This window comes from Doryrhamphus excisus, linkage group LG1, assembly GCF_037039965.1.
Source record: "Doryrhamphus excisus strain RoL-2023G ecotype Guam linkage group LG1, RoL_Dexc_Guam_v1.1, whole genome shotgun sequence".
NCBI classification, from domain to species: Eukaryota; Metazoa; Chordata; class Actinopteri; order Syngnathiformes; family Syngnathidae; genus Doryrhamphus; species Doryrhamphus excisus.
Window position 1 is genome coordinate 22489776 of NC_136357.1, and position 17453 is coordinate 22507228.

Consider the following 17453-nt stretch of genomic DNA (forward strand, 5'->3'; position numbering starts at 1 on the left):
AACCACTCATGTTTTTTTGGTTGAAGGTTTTAAAAAAAAGCAATATAGAAACGGCCGGTGGACCACATTAAAGCTTGACGCATCAGTGAGGTCTCCACAGACGGACGGTCCCGCTCGGAAAAACATGTAAGCCCCGCTGCCGTTGGAGGTTTGAACATACACATCCGGCTCATAAAGGTCACCGAGATCAACAGACGGTCAGGAACTCTTGGAGGAGACGAGAAATGACATCCCCCTCCGTCTTGGCAAGTCTCGTTTAATGGGCGAGTTGATCATTTGTTTTGTTAAAGCTGTCACACCAACAACGCTTCTACTCGTACTATGGTTTAATGTTGTACGCATGCCGCAGACGCCCCACACTGCCCCCTATCGTCTGTTGGAACTTTCCCCAACCTAATATTCCAAAAATGTTCATTCATTCATTCATTTTCTACCGCTTTTTCCTCACAGGGGTCGCGGGGGTGCTGGAGCCTATCCCAGCTGTCTTTGGGCGAGAGGCAAGGTACACCCTGAACTGGTGGCCAGCCAATCACAGGGCACATATAGACAAACAACCATTCACACTCACATTCATACCTATGGACAATTTGGAGTGGCCAATTAACCTAGCATGTTTTTGGAATGTGGGAAGAAACCGGAGTACCCGGAGAAAACCCACGCATGCACGGGGAGAACATGCAAACTCCACACAGAGATGGCCGAGGGTGGAATTGAACACTGGTCTCCTAGCTGTGAGATCTGCGGCACTCATGCCTTCCAAAATGTTGTTTCACATAATATTACGACTTGACTATTTCAACTTTATGCTACTAAAATGACAGCTTACAATTAATTCCTATAAAATTGCACAATCTTTCTGGTCTTTTTGTATGGTCATATCACCTCATACTTCGGTACCGGACAAAAAAATTTAAAAATTAAAAAAAAAAAAAAAAAAAACCCAAAAACCTTAAACCAATGAACAAATGTAACAGTTACTGATTGTAAAAGTACCAGATGGATGGTAGGATTTAATAATCTTTGCTTCTTCCTACTCCTTTTGGACATGTGGAACTGTGAACTGATTATGGGATGCACTCAATTGTAATCTGATGCATGTTCAAATGAAATTAAACCATGACCATTTTTTCCCTGAATATTTTGACGTGATTCTTGTCACATGGGATAGCGAAGTAGCTACAGCTAACCGGACCATCAGTTAATCAGTTGTGAAATGATTCACTCTTACAAATGCAGGATGAGGTTTTTGATGTGTCCTGCTGAATCTCCCAACGGCGGTGTGGGATCCGTGGTTGAGGTTTCCTGGCAGCATGGAAGCAGACACAAAGCTGCGTAGGTTGAGCATCCTCAGCAACTCTTAAGACGAGGCCAATTAATTGGAATTTTAGAAAAAAAAAACTTTGTATCATTAGACGGGCATACTCATTAGCACTGCCTCCAAAGTTGGACTTTGATCCTGTTTTCTTTCACCTGCCAATTAATAAAAGACAACAAACAATGAGCCCATTAAGGCATGCAGGTTTTGCATCCTGCTCTATTCCTTTTTTTGTGTGTGCTAATTTTACCCCGAGAGGCCAAAACAAGGTTGTGTTTTGTGTTGTATTCGATCTGTATTTGCCTCTCACCTCCTTGCTACACTAATCTTAGCAGCTTTAATTACGACTTCCTTCTGACCTTATTAGGAACTAATGTGTAGGAAAGTACTGATGTGCTAACCCTTCAGTCAAGCACGGTTATTACGCCGAGCAAAATTTAAATATATCTCTTATGAGAGGTACTCAGAGGGAAAGAAAATTCTAATGAAGATGCCTTCTTTGTCCAGGCTATTCCCCCGAGACTAACTGAGCTCAAAGGAACATCAACAGGAGATCAATATGAGATTGAATCATTTTCTCATCTTCAAATAGACTCGCTTTCCTTTCTTCTCACGTTGCAAAAATACACAAAAGTACAAAAGACATATTCAAGTCAAGTATTGACTTGTATTGTTTAGGGCGGGAGTGTCCAAACTTTTTCACACACACACACACAAGCGCACACACACACACACGTAGATGTGCTAAGAAGTTATCTACTGTCTACTGTATTTCCAGAAAAAAAATACATCTCTGCTTTTTTTTTTTTTAATTGTCCAAATATTTCAACTTTCGTCTTTAATGATCTTTGCACATTTTTTTTGGTAAGATTATGACTTTATTGCCACAGTATTATAACTTTTTAATAATTAATTTCTGTTGTTTTATTTTATTCATTCAATATTTCAATGCGCTGTTGCTAAAAGAACATTATTTTCCCTCAATATATTATAAAACATTTTTTTTGTCTTAGTATTTTGACATTATTGCCAATAAATGATCAATCAATACATCATATAAATATCTGTCTCTGCTGTTGTTCTGCTCTAAATTTGACAACTATTCCAAATTCTTTCTTGTGAATTTTCTTCTCGGAATTATGATTTTATTATATATACATTAATAAACAATGTTTAAGATACCAAACAACATAATTATAATATCCTGATGTTGTTCTTGTTGACTTTTTCTGGTCAGTTTGCAACTTTTTTTCTTAATATTTTGACTATTTTGACCAGTTTTCTTACTGAACAATGTTTTTACAACGTGCCGCAGTCAATAAAAATACTTCTGTGGGCCAAAAATGGCACTTTGGACACCCCTGATAATCACAATAATAAAGTTCTTCCTGATTAAATATTTCAATGAATTAAACATGAAGAATACAAGTCAAGTGTACTTAATTTGTGAGCAAGTTATGATTAGCACGGTGCAGTCTGTCTGTGCTAAATAATCTAAAAAAAACAAACAAACAAACAAACAAACATTTATCTAAATGAATAATGGTGATTGACAAGGACATAAACCACAGTAGATGAAGATGTATTTTTCCAAATGTGACATTTAAGAAGGTATGAGCTGTTGCTGTGGACTCAAAGTCTCTTTTGAAGCAAAGGAGCCCCGATCGATGAGGCTGAGCCCACGGCGTTTACCCTCACACTCCTTTTTTCCCTGATTTAAACAGGCGGGAACGCATTTCATATCCTCTTCCAGCCCTGGGCACCTCGCTGCAATTTGGGGTCCGATGCTACAGTAATATAGACTGGGGGTCATTCCACGCAATCGGTGCATTTGCATCCCCAGCAAATAAAACGGACTGTAAAATACATTTATGCATACATAAATTCTTTTATTAAAAGAAAAACTGCACTTTTGGGGCAAATTTTTCCCATCATCCATAATCCTTATGTGAGACACGAACACACACGTCCTTCTCTTTTCTGTGTTTGAAAGATACAAAAACGGCTAAAAAGAGGCAGCTAATTACAACACATAATGGGACAGACTATTAAAACACCTCCAAAAACCTCCAACACGGTTTTATGGTTTTATATCTATGCAGCGAACCTGTAGTAACATTTTAGATAACATGGACTACTTACAGGATTTTGTCATATTTTGGTCATTTTAGGTGGAACTTTAGCGGGACTTGTTTCATGGGATGTATCGATTTAGCGTTACATTTTGCTATAGTGGTGTCATATAGTGGTGTCATTAGGCATTATGAGGAAGCTAGTTGTTAGCGGGCTAGGAGCTAGAGCGGTGTGGCGAGGTGTCACTACGCCGGTAATGTAGTTCTTGGGCATAACAATGTTAATAAGAACAATAATAACAATGTCACTGTTGCTTGGTTAATATTCAGCTCACTTTATGGAAATGTGAGCGTTGTTGGCAATTTTTTGAGTTTTTTTTTTTTTAAAGTAGGTGTTTCCCATTATGTGCATTCTTAGCTGTTTTTATATCTTTACAACACAGAGGAAATAGAAAGACATACATAGCTGTATGTCTTTTTGTAATGCATAATGATTGTTGATGATGGGAAACAAAAAATTGCAATCTGATTCGTGAACATACCTCGCATTCTGGTGTGTGCTATTCGTTTTCTACGTCACCACAAGATGCATGTATGTTTTGGTCCATAGTCCCTTTAAATATAATATTTGAGAAATTCTTCGCACTCACATTCATACCTATGGAGAATTTAGATGCATTTTTACATGTTTTTTGGAATTGATGGAATTGGAAGTCGAAGTCCCGGGCGAAAACCCCAACCACGGGTTGAACAGAGATGCCCAAACTGCGATACAAACCCAGATCTTCCAGATCTCCCGACAGTGTGGCCAACATGCTAATTCGATTCGATTCCACCGTGCAGAAAAAAAGAGAGACTGTGTGGTGTCCACTTACCGTCCTCTGTAGGTACATAGATGTTGAGGTAAAGGCAGTCCTCGCTCTGGTTCTGAACGTAGGTGGCGGCGGCATCCAGATTGTCGGTGAACCACACCGGTAGCATGATCTCAGGTAACACCCCGTGCACGTTCTGGGGACACACGGGTGCGAACTGGGTGGCGTTGCGGATCTCCTGCCAGGAGCCCGGCGCCTCGGGAGGCTGGAAGCGGCGCTCGCCGATGGGCGCGGTGGCGTACGGTACTCCCAGGTACTGTTCCACCGGGCCCAAGATTTCATTGTTGAGCTCCTTCCTGACGCCGCGGATCTTTCCATAGCCGGTGGACACTATGGGATGTCGGTCAACTCGCTGACACGAGGAGAGGACGAGGTGCAGGGCGAGCCCCAAGAGCCACAGCAAACAGGGGTTAGCATTCCTATGAGGGGTCTGTCGTTGGCGTTTTCCACCAAAGCCTTGGTGGCTGGCAGCATTGAGGGGAAAAAACAACATGTCCAAAATAAAGGCTCCTTTTGTCTTCTCAAAAGGACATCAGCTCGACCATCACAGATTCACAGTCATGGAGAAGAAGGACGGCAAAAAGAGGATTGTTGTGAGGTGGCAGGTTAATGGTTTTCCTTGGCTGACATGGTGCTGTGGTGGTTTTGGTAGCATCCTCAGGTAGAATATGTCGTCTCATCTGTCTCCTGCTTTGGATCTCTTGATGGGACCAAAGAAGCAGTCAGGAAGCCAATTCCACCTTCAAGAAAAAGAAGGTGAAAGAAGTCAGAGGTTGGTCAACCGTTGGTCGTCAGCGTGTTTACGAGGCAAACGCAGAGACGAGATATCTTTGGTGAAGGAACAATTGCACCAAAAATGATATCTGTTTGAAGATAAAGGAAGGAATGAGGACAAGCCAAGCTTTGATATCCACAGCGAGAGACACAAAGCGAGGGTTGTGACGTTTGAGCAAGATTGATGGAAGGTGAAAATGGCTTCACTGTGACAAATAGCTCACATTTACTTAAGAGTTGTTGCTGTTCCCGACTGTTGGGAGCAGCAATCGCTGGAGCAATGATATATGTATTAGGGCCGTGCGTATGTCACCGTACCATACAGTATTGCCATATTGGCCACTGTGTTGTTATATTCTACATTCTTTCTTATGTTACACTTTATATTATTAGCTAAGTTAATAGACCATGCATCTTTTAGGACACATTAAGTAGTAATATGTCGTGTTAGCTTCAATAAGGGAATATTGACTTTACATCTCTAGAGTTATAAAGTTTATTTTGGGTTTTTACCATTTTGGATCACATAGGATTTATACAAACAATAAATGTAGCTTTTAAACCTGACTCGTTTGATCAAGGTAACACAGTGCAAATAATATATCCATCCATCATCTATACCGCTTATCTTCGCGTATGGGTATGCTGGAGCCTATCCCAGCTGACTTCGGGCGAGAGGCGGGGTACACCCTGAACTGGTCGCCGACCTTAAACAAATAACATCAACAAATTGCAATAGTTTGTCAAGATTAACATGCGCTTCAGTGAAGAGTCCATGTTTTCAGAGCGTCATTGAACGCTCCATCTTGCTATTGCATGTTTAGGCAAACAGATTAAAGGCTGTCGTTTGCAGTTTGTAGATGATTTTGCAGTCACCTCAATGGCGGGGATGGGGTTTCCTTAAGTCACTAGTGCTACTAGGATTACTAGGGCTACTAGCGTTACAAGCATTATGAATGCTACTAGCGTTACTAGCGCTACTAGCGTTACTAGTGCTACTAGCGTTACTAGTGCTACTAGTGTTACTAGTGCTACTAGCGTTACTAGCGCTACAAGCATTATGAATGCTAATAGCGTTACTAGCGCGACTAGCATTATGAATGCTAATAGCGTTACTAGTGTTACTAGCGTTACTAGCGCTACTAGTGCTACTAGCGCTACTAGCGTTACTAGTGCTACTAGCGTTACTAGTGCTACTAGCGTTACTAGTGTTACAAGCGTTATGAACGCTTATAACGCTAGCGGGACTAGCATTATGAGTGCTATTAGTGTTACTAGATTTACAAGCACTACTGGTATGCTAGCACTACTAGCATTACTAGCACTACTAGCATTACCAGTGCTACGAGCATTATAAGCACTATTAGTGTTGCTAGCATTACTATGTCTATTAGCATTACATTGCACTATTAGCACTACTAATGCTGTCAGCATTTATAACGCTACTAACATTACTGGTATTACCAGCATTACTCGTTATCTGCTACTAGTGCAACAAGTGCTACGACTATTACCAGCATTACTCACACTACTAGCATTACCAGTGCTACGGGCATTATAAGCACTACTATTATTATTACTAGTGCCACTTGTGTAACTGGTGCTATCCAGTTTACTAGTGCTACTAATGTTGCTAGTATTACTAGCATTATTTGCTACTAACATACAGTGCTGCTAGCGTTGCTACAGCTTTACTACAGCATACTAACATTACCAGCAAGTGTTTCTAGTGTTACTTACATTCCTAGCACTAGTAGCATTACTAGCGCTACTAGTGTAATTATTGTATACCTATTATAGAGTGACTATGCTATTAGCATTACTAGAGCTACTAACATTACTTCTGCTACTCGCGTTACTAGAGTTACTACTGTTATCAGTGTTACTAGCACTGGTAGCATTACTAGCACTACTGGTAGCATTACTAGCACTACAAGTAGCGTTACTAGCACTACTAGTAGCATTACTAGCACTACTAGTAGCGTTACTAGTGCTATCAGCTCTACTAGCCTTACTACCATACCAACACTACTTGGGTTAGTAGCAGATATTAGCGTTACTAGTGCCACTAGTATTATTACAAATGCTATCGCTCTTAGCGTTACTCATGCTACTAGCATTACAAGCACTACATTGTTCGCAGTAAGAAACACAACAGCAGGTTCGCCACTTTGAATGCGCTCCGATTGCCTGGATGATTAATTGCAGCCGAAAGGGAGGAGGCGGGGCAACCAGGCAGTTCGCCAGAGCAGGTACAGCAACAGCAACAGAGGTGAGGAAGTTGAAATTGGCCCAAAACATGACTTATTCAATATCAAGACATTCAAAATTTTATATTATATTGAAAAAAAGTATCACAATATATTATAACGAATATTAATAATATTGATTTTCTACTGCTTATCCTCACGAGGGTCGCATGCATGCTGGAGCCTATCCCAGCTCTCTTTGGGCGGAGAGGCGGGGTACACCCTGGACTGGCGGCCAGCCAATCACAGGGCACATATAGACAAACAACCATTCACACTCGCATTCATACCTATGGACAATTTGGAGTCACCAATTAACCTAGCATGTTTTTGGAATGTGGGAGGAAACCGGAGTACCCGGAGAAAACCCACGCATGCACGGGGAGAACATGCAAACTCCACACAGAGATGCCCGAGGGTGGAATCGAACTTGGTCTCCTAGCGGTGTAGCCTGCGTGCTAACCACTCGTCCACCATGCAGCCATATGAATAATATATTATATTAACATATTATATCGATATTTTCACCCATTCCTAAACTACTGCCTAATCCACGGTGTATAATTGGTTATTGTAATATTTCATCTAGCCAAGCTAATCATAATAGGACAAGGTCATGTCATCCTTTTGACCCTGTAACAGACGAGTTTTACTTCCTCTCAGCACATCTGAGGTCGCAAAACATGAGACAGTCTTTATTTTCTTTGCTAAAAGAATAGAAAAACAGAAGCAATAAAAGTATCATTACATAACCTGATCAGTTGCGGTACCATTAAAATCTTAATGGCACCATTCTTTAGAGCGGAGCGGCTATTGTACGGTAATGACTCCAATCCTCAGAGAACATCAAATAAATAAAAGCGTATAAATACAGCATCGGGGGAGTGAGCGTACCACAACGCCGTTTTATAGCAGAGCCTTTCCCTCTCGACTCACTTCAGTTGGTTCTTGCTGCCGCATTATTACAGACCAACGGGCAGTGCTTATCGCACTCTGGCTTTGGAGACGGAGTCTTTAGGTGCGATAAAGGCTTGATGTGGCGCTCACATTTGCTTGATTCCGCATCATCCCTCCATCCTCCTCAAACCCGCAACATCCACTCCTCCACGGCCAGGCCGAGGGAAGCACGGCGAGGGTGTGCAGCGCTACAAGAGGCTTCAAATTAGTGACGTGACAGCACATTTGTCTCATTAGGAAAGCCAGAAACAAGCTAGCTGGAAAAATATTTGGTTAATTAAAGGCCACTTGAGTGACTCTATGTTTTGTCACACAGCCTCAGGTGGCGAAACGGCCGGAAGCCTCTTTGGACATCACCAATCACTTTCATTTGGTAGAAAATTACATGAAAAGTACAGCACAGCATTGTTTTCTACTATAGATATTATACTCTATGCTGGAGACTCAACGTGACGGACGGACATATTCGTTTGGTCTGTCTCGGGAAACAACAAGCTTCACATTCATCGACTAAGAACGTAATCGTCCTAGATTTTCCACAGGGTTACATCCAGGACTATTTCCTAGCCGAGAGTTTCTCTGCAGTATCAGCTGGTTACCTGGCAACCACACAGCAGTGCCTGTGATATACTGCAGACTTACCAAGTGCAATAACCAATAACTGATAACCAATAACCAATAGCTCAAAACCGATAACCAATAATCAATAACAAATAACCGATAACCGATAACCAATAATCAATAACAAATAACCGATAACCGATAACCAATAACCAATAACCAATAACCAGCAACCGATAACCATACAGAAAGAGGACTCCAATGCCAACATGGTGTCCCCCTCCATCCATCCATTCTCAATGCCGCTTATCCTCACTAGGGTGGCGGTATGCTGGAGCCTATCCTAGCTGACTTTGGGCGAGAGGCGGGGTACACCCTGGACTGATCAACATGCTGTCCCATTATGGTGACTTTTTCCAATTTGTTCATTTTTTTTTGAAAAAATGAACAAATGCATTTTTTTTTATAAAACATAAAACAACAACACAACAATTTCGTTGTACATCTTGTATAATGACAATAAAGGCCATTCCATTCCAAACAGCCTGCATCTCAGATTTTTAGTTTTTGACCTTACTGTACACAACTTCTTGTTGCCATTTTTTTACACAAATATTTTCCAACAATGTATACTTTTTATTTTGTTAATTTCTTATATTACCACTTTACTTTCAAATTTAAATTTATTTGTATTTATTTTCCCCTTAATACCATGACTTTAAGATTTTGTATTTACGTACTTCACTTAATTTCCTTTTTTTGTTTAATTGAATATTTAGAAAGTGCTCAGGGCCGATAACAAACAGCTGCAGGGCGTAAATGCCCCCCCCCCCATGCACTTTAGATACTCCTGTTTCGTAAGAATGAATCAAATGTTCAAATACTAAGAGAAACACTTGTAATCAGACAAGACAAATTCATAATTTTATGAGAATAACTTCATACAATTCAACCAAATAGTATGAAAGTCATTTTACCAGCATAAAGTTAAAATACTAAAAAATATGTATACATACACTGCAATACTACGAGAAAAAAAGTTGTAATTATTGTGAAATTAGGTTGCGAAGAAAGTTCTAATGTCATCAGAATAAGTGAAAATATGGGGATAAATTCATCAATACGTGAAGAACATTTTCTCGAAGAAAGTTGAAATTGTTCTAAAATGTAATGTTTTTATTTCATTTGAACATGCATCAGATTACAATTGAGTGCATCCCATAATCAGTTCACAGTTACACTTGTCCAAAAGGAGTAGGAAGAAGCAAAGCTTATTAAATCCTAGCCCTCCATCTGGTACTTTTACAATCAGTAACTGTTACATTTGTTCACTTCCTGCTTTCCATAATACAGTTGAAGTTTTTTTTTTTGTTTTTTTTTAATAATGTACCTCGTACCGAAGTACGAGGTGATATGAGCATCCAATGCCATAATGTGTACCATAGTAAGTGTCAATATAGTGATATATATAGCACATCATGACTGGTTCAAGACTCTTCATCCTTGTATTTAGCAAACATCAACTGCTTGTATTGTTTCTTGAATTGGCTCATCGTTGTGCATTGTTTGATTTCCTTACTCAATCCATTCCATAGTTTGATTCCACATACTGAAATGCTATGGCTAGCATAACGTAGTCCTAGCATAGAAGTGTTTCAAATGTACTTCTTCCCTGAGATCATATTTCTCCTCTCTTGTAGAGAAGTATTGGATGACATTTTTAGCTAATTGGTTATTTTTAGCCTTGTGCATTATTTTAGCTGTTTGAAGATTAATTATATCAGCAAGTTTAAGTATTAGTGATTTTAGAAATGGGGAGTTAGTATGTTCTCTGTAGGCGGCATTATGAATTATCCTTACTGACCTTTTTTGTAGTACATTTAGCGAGTGAAGATTGCTTTTATAGTTATTAGCCCATATTTCCACACAATAAGTAAGATATGGTAGAAGCGTATCACATAAACATACTGTTGTCAAACAGAACAACAGCAGAAATACAACAAATACACAGTATTTTTATAGTATTCCCACATGTACAATACATGAGCGTTGGATGTGGCGTGAGACGGACGTCGCCACAAATGGGTGTGTCCCCAACCTTTAACAGCAACCTAACATGCCAAACATCCATTCACGTCAACCATCCGTGGGATGAAATGGCACTAGACTTCAGTCCTTGCACATTAACGGGGATAAGCGGACACCCAAATCACCTGGCTGATGTAAGAGTGGTCGGTACTGCGTTATATAAATGGTGGTCCTGTCATCGGAGGCCGCATGAGAGGGTAATATCTCCCCGTGACTGGGACACTTTTATGGCTGTGTTCAAATGGAACAGTCAACGTAGTTTGGGGAAAACTTTGCAGAACGGGTGTGTCGGAAGAAAATGCTTGCCTTGGGGATCCAGATCGCTTTGTTTCTGCATTTGGATGTTCAAACCACATGTGTTGCTGTCAAGTTGCTCTCCTGCACGAGTCTATGGACACCAACCAACTCGGCACGCCAGACAGAGAATGCTGAGTCTTTAAGTCAGCCTGCCAAGTCCTATCCCTGGGCTGAGTAAATTGCCCGCTTAAAAAGAAATGAGCCAATACACATAAACATACTCTTCTTCTGCAGCATGTTTGGATGCTGTCATTTGGTGTCCATTTATTCTCTGAGAGGAACATTTCCCTCTGGAACGTCATCATTCATCAATGCATGAAACACTTTATAATTAGATGTGCTTAATAACATATTCTATAGCTCTAGGTCTGAAATTTTGTCAGAAATGATCCCTGAAGTACTAAGATAAGTTCATATTACATCCAAGGACACTGTTGCTACGTGGTTGCAGACCACTGCTCCTCAGGCATGAGGAAGGCAATGAACGTACATTATTGCTGTAGATCAGTAAACATCAACTGGCCACACAAGTTCCAAGCACTCGGTTAAAGTACAAAGGGAGAGGAAGCCGGACTACCCTGGAGAGCATCGACACATGCACGGGTCCAAATGCAATCTCCATATACAGAAGCATAAATAGAGTCCAACCTCTAAAATGCTAACCACCATCCACCATGCAGGTAATGACTCTGTTAGCAATGACAAGGTTCACTCATTCATTCATTTCAATTGCTTCTCGTGTTACTTACATTCCTAGCACTAGTAGCATTACTAGCGCTACTAGTGTACTTATTGTATACCTATTATAGAGTGACTATGCTATTAGCATTACTAGAGCTACTAACATTACTTCTGCTACTCGCGTTACTAGAGTTACTACTGTTATCAGTGTTACTAGCACTGGTAGCATTACTAGCACTACTAGTAGCCTTACTAGTGCTAATAGCTCTACTAGCCTTACTACCGTACAAACACTACTTGAGTTATTAGCAGATATTAGCGTTACTAGTGGCACTAGTAGTATTACAAATGCTATCGTTATTAGCATTACTCATGCTACTAGCGTTACAAGCACTACATCGTTCGCGGTGGGAATCACAGCAGCAGGTTCACCACTTTGAATGCGCTCCGATTGCCCGGATGATTAATTGCAGCCGAAAGGGAGGAGGCGGGGCAACCAGGCAGTTCGCCAGAGCAGGTACAGCAACAGCCTGAAGAGAGGAAGTTGAAATTGGCCCTAAACATGACTTATTCAATATCAAGACATTCAAAATTTTAGATTATATTGAAAAAAAGTATCACAATATATTAATAATATTAATATTAAGATTAAGAATATTAATAATATTCATTCATTTTCTACCGCTTATCCTCACGAGGGTTGTGAGGATAAGCTGCCTTCGGGCGAGAGGCGGGGTACACCCTGGACTGGTGGCCAGCCAATCACAGGGCACACATAGACAAACAACCATTCACAACCAGTTGCCAATTAACCTAGCATGTTTTTGAAACCGGAGTGCACGGAGAAAACCCACACATGCATGGGAGAACATGTAAACTCCACACAGAGATGGGATTGAACTCAGATCTCCTAGCTGTGAGGTCTGCGCGCTAACCACTCGACCGCCGTGCAGCCCGCAATGACAAGTTTAAAATACTAAATCAATATCCTTTTTCCGCTTAGCAGAGATCAACCCAGATTTCCCTCTCCCTGGCTGCTTCATTCACCTTCTCCTGGCAGATCCAGAGGCGTTCCCCGACCAGTTGAGAGACATAGTCTCTCCAACGTGTCCTGGGTCTTCCTCAAGGCCTCCTATCGGTCGGGTGTGCCCGGAGAGCCCAGCCACCCTACGGAGGGAAGTCATTTTGGTCATTTTGGCCGCTTTCGGTTACGACCCAAACCTCATGACCATAGATGAGGGGATAAATGTAGATCGACCAGTACACTGACAGCTTTGCCTTTCAGGTCAGCGCCCTCTTCGCTCCAACAGACCGAGTCCGCATCACTGAAGACACTGAGAACCATTGACTCGGACATACATGCATACATCCGAATATCCATGTACATCACAAATACGTACATCTCACATTGTGTTGAGATGTATTATGCTATGTATTCGTAAACTAGGAGTCTGCTTGCTGAAGAACTGAGAAGCTAGTCCAAGCTAGCATGTTAGGAACAAAAAGGCTAAAAATAACCAATTAGCTAAAAATGTCATCCAATACTTCTCTACAAGAGAGGAGAAATATGATCTCAGGGAAGACGTACATTTGAAACACTTCTATGCTAGGACTACGTTATGCTAGCCATAGCATTTCAGTATGTGGAATCAAACTATGGAATGGATTGAGTAAGGACCTCAAACAATGCACAACGATGAGCCAATTCAAGAAACAATACAAGCAGTTGATGTTTGCTAAATACAAGGATGAAGAGTCTTGAACCAGTCATGATGTGCTATATATATCACTATATTGACACTTACTATGGTACCCATTATGACATTGGATGCTCATATCACCTCCTACTTCGGTACGTGACAAAAGAAAAACAAAAAAAACCCAAAACTTAAACTATATTAGGAAAGCAGGAAGTGAACAAATGTAACAGTTACTGATTGTAAAAGTATCAGATGGAGAGGTAGGATTTAATAAGCTTTGCTTCTTCCTACTCCTTTTGGACATGTGGAACTGTGAACTGATTTGGGATGCACTCAATTGTAATCTGATGCATGTTCAAATGAAATAAAATTATTACCATTACCATTACCATTACCATTACCAAAATAAAGGTATCCAAAGGTATGCTCTCAAAATGTGTCAATGTCCTAAAATGGGACAAAGATTAGACTTGTTAGTCGCCTGAGCCCCTGGGACTCATCATCCCATACCAGCCAGCTAAGTGTGTGTCCAAGATACGCTCGGTGGTAGAAGAATAGAAACCATAGAGAAGATGGCTACTAACCCGGAGAAGTGCAGCATGACATTGGTATATTTTTTACTCTGTGATGCATCCGTGAGGCAACAGGAAGTGTCGGCGTAAGATTTTCCCGTCCTACATCATTGACCAAAGTAGTGCCTTTAAAATGGACATCATCATAAAGTGGTTTCACATTTGAAGAAGCTTTTAAGGCAGGTGCAAGACCGGCACATCTTGAGAAGTGGGCGCGGGTAGAAACGTCACAGGATTGAAAATACGCCTTTTAAGTTCCATACACTCTAAAATAAGATACTCTGAGACCTGTTCCAGCCAGCCGTTGTCATTTAGAATCATGCGGAATACGGTTGCTATCCCGAAATAGCCAAGTCAAACTCAACATCATCAGATCGTTTTGGTCACACTCGCAATGTATTTCATCCACAACAAAAATAGTGCCTTCATGTGCCTACCTTAGTTTAAAAAGGGTCTTCATGTGAGGAAAGTGCTCTGATTTTTATACATTTTCATCTTCAATTACTGACGTGCTTATACACTGAAGAAATTAAAATAGGCTACATAGAGAACACATCTCATTTGTGACGCATGGATGAAATAATATATGACGAGTAGGTATGATGTTCAGGACATGCATCACTGTCTAAAGCCACAATTTGTACGTGTTTCTGTCTACCTAACCAAGCCATTCATTACTTTTGTGGACAGAATTGGTCGGCACAGCCTAGAAACTGAAGGGATCCAGTTTGGTGGGGGCAGAATTGGGTCTCTGCGTTTTGCCGATGATATGGTCCTGCTGGCTCCACTCACTGGAAAATCAGCACTTCCGAATCCATAGTTCTCGCACGGAAAAAGGTGGAGTGCCATACCGAGGTCAGGGGTGAGTACTGCCCCAAGTGGACTGGGAACTTCTTAGGCTGCTGCCCCCGCAACTCGACCTTTGGATAAATACTACATAAATACTTTATTGATTTCCAAGACAAATTCACATGCAGAAGATGCCTGGAAACGTTGGTCTCCCGGGCTACCTCGTCCAGCTCTTCTCAGTGGATGGATGGATGGGATGGGAAGAATGGAATGGATAGAAGGATGGGATGAATGGAATGGATGGATGGATGGATGGAATGGATGGATGGGATGAATGGATGGGATGGATGGAATGGATGGATGGATGGATGGATGGGATGAATGGAATGGATGGATGGGATGAATGGAATGGATGGATGGGATGAATGGATGGATGGATGGATGGATGGATGGGATGAATGGAATGGATGGATGGATGGTTGGATGGGATGGGTGGATGGTTGGATAGATGAATGGATGGATGGATGGATGGATGATGGATGGATGGTTGGATGGGATGGTTGGATGGGATGGATGGATGATTGGATAGATGAATAGATGGTTGGATGGTTGGATGGGATGGATGGAATAGATGTATGGACGAATGGATGGATGTTGGGTGGATGAATGGATGGATGGTTGGATGGAATAGCTCATTACATTCTCCCAAACATGAGACAAGTTCTGTCTTCCCTTCTGTTGTAAATGAGGCTTCATGTTACTTAAATGGAGACCTGAGTCCATGAAGACAAGGGAAGGGCTGCAGGGGCTAATAGACAAAGATTTGACAGACTTGGTGCTAATTTGGCTTTTATACATAGCATGACATCTTAATTTGATCCCTGCTGAACCTGCTGAGCGGACAGCGGAGTTATGCAGTCATGTTTTCTTTCAAGCGGAGGTTTATGAAAAACAATGAGTCAACGGCGTCATGAAGGTCTCTGCATGCCGCGTGGCTTCAACGGCAACTCTGAGACTCATCTGAGACTTCTGAGACTGCAAGATTCAACAGGAAGATAAGTATTACATGCAACAGTGAGACAAAATTCCGCCTGAAATTCCCCCTCAGTCTTAAGATACCGTCGAACCGTGTGTCATAAATCCGTTCCAGAAGGCCCGACTCTAACCGAAATGTACTCGAAACGCATAAGAAATAATGTTAATCCAATTAATACATTCCAGAAAGCCAAACATGTTAACACTACACGTGGTTTACAATTATAGTTTTACATGCAGAAAACAATAAACAATAAATGAAAGGGATAAGCTAACATTAGCTTTATTTCGGTTTTTAGGTTTGTTCATTGGCCACTCCAAATTGTCCATAGGTATGAATGTGGGTGGGAATGCTTGTTTGTCTATATGTGCCCACCAGTCCAGGGTATACCCCGCCTTTTGCGAATTTTCAGCTGGGATAGGTTCCAGCATACCCCCACAACCTTAATGAGCATAAATGATATAGAAAATAGGTGGATGGATGAAAGGGATAAATGAACATTCACTTTTTTTTTGACGAGGACACAATGTGGCAGCAAAATCAACATGGACACCTCCTTTGTCTTTTTCCATGAATCTATGAGTCTAGTTCTTCAATTCAATAGTGTTTACAATATTCAATATTCAAGAAAATGATACAATGTCTGCCATGATTATGCCATATATTATCCTTACATTAATGAAAAAGTGGCCTGAAAATATTGTGCCAATTATGTCATTTATCTGCAATTATTTGTCGCACAATTACCATCCAGCAAAGTGTGTTATTGTGACGAGCCTAACAAGGAAAGAAGAGAGTGAAGCACATTAAGAGGTGGCCCTCCCAGACACATACACTTGGAACGGTCCCATTGTACAGTTTAGTCCATATTCCAGCTGTGAGGACTAGGGTTGTAAGAAAATATCGTTTAGGCGATATATTGCGATACTTCGTTCCGCGATACTGTATCGATATTAAAAAGTATGATATGGATATTTTTAGGCATTTATCATGGACTGTATATGGTATTTATTCAAGTGCAGACACTGCAATGGTTAATTTCTGATTTTAATTTAAACCTCCGATCGTTAGGTGGCAGCACTTACGTAGTCAATTAGGCAAGGGCATTGAACGAGATTCACGAGTGAAACGTAAACATAAACACAGTTCAACATGGCAGAATGCCAGCACATAACAGCGGCCCCTGCGGCGTACAAGGCTGAATTGTGGACACATTTTGGATTTCTACACAAAGTAGGGTGTGCAGAAATTGACAAAACCCATGCCGTTTGTAAAATGTGTTGTGCCCGAATAAAGTATTCGGGAAACACGACAAATCTGTGAGTCCACTTAGCGAGACACCATAAGGACCTGCCGCTAGCAAGCAATGCAAAGGTCCTTTTGTATGCTACAAAAGTAGTACTGTGATAGTGCAGGTATTTTGTTTTTAGGTTAATTGGCGACTCCAAATTGTCCATAGGTATGAATGTGAGTGTGAATGGTTGTTTGTC

General features: G+C 41.0%; 1 protein-coding gene across 1 annotated transcript in view; it reads right to left on the reverse strand.

Annotated features, from left to right (window-relative positions):
* The window catches only part of LOC131131892 (neuroligin-2-like), an 88626-nt gene that overhangs the window by 54023 nt on the left and 17150 nt on the right, over window positions 1-17453 (reverse strand). Inside the window, exon 2 of the mRNA XM_058076905.2 lies at window positions 4263-4999. Within this exon, the coding sequence (XP_057932888.1) occupies window positions 4263-4752 (490 nt within the window). The 5' untranslated portion in view covers window positions 4753-4999. The remainder of the gene's footprint in view (window positions 1-4262; window positions 5000-17453) is intronic.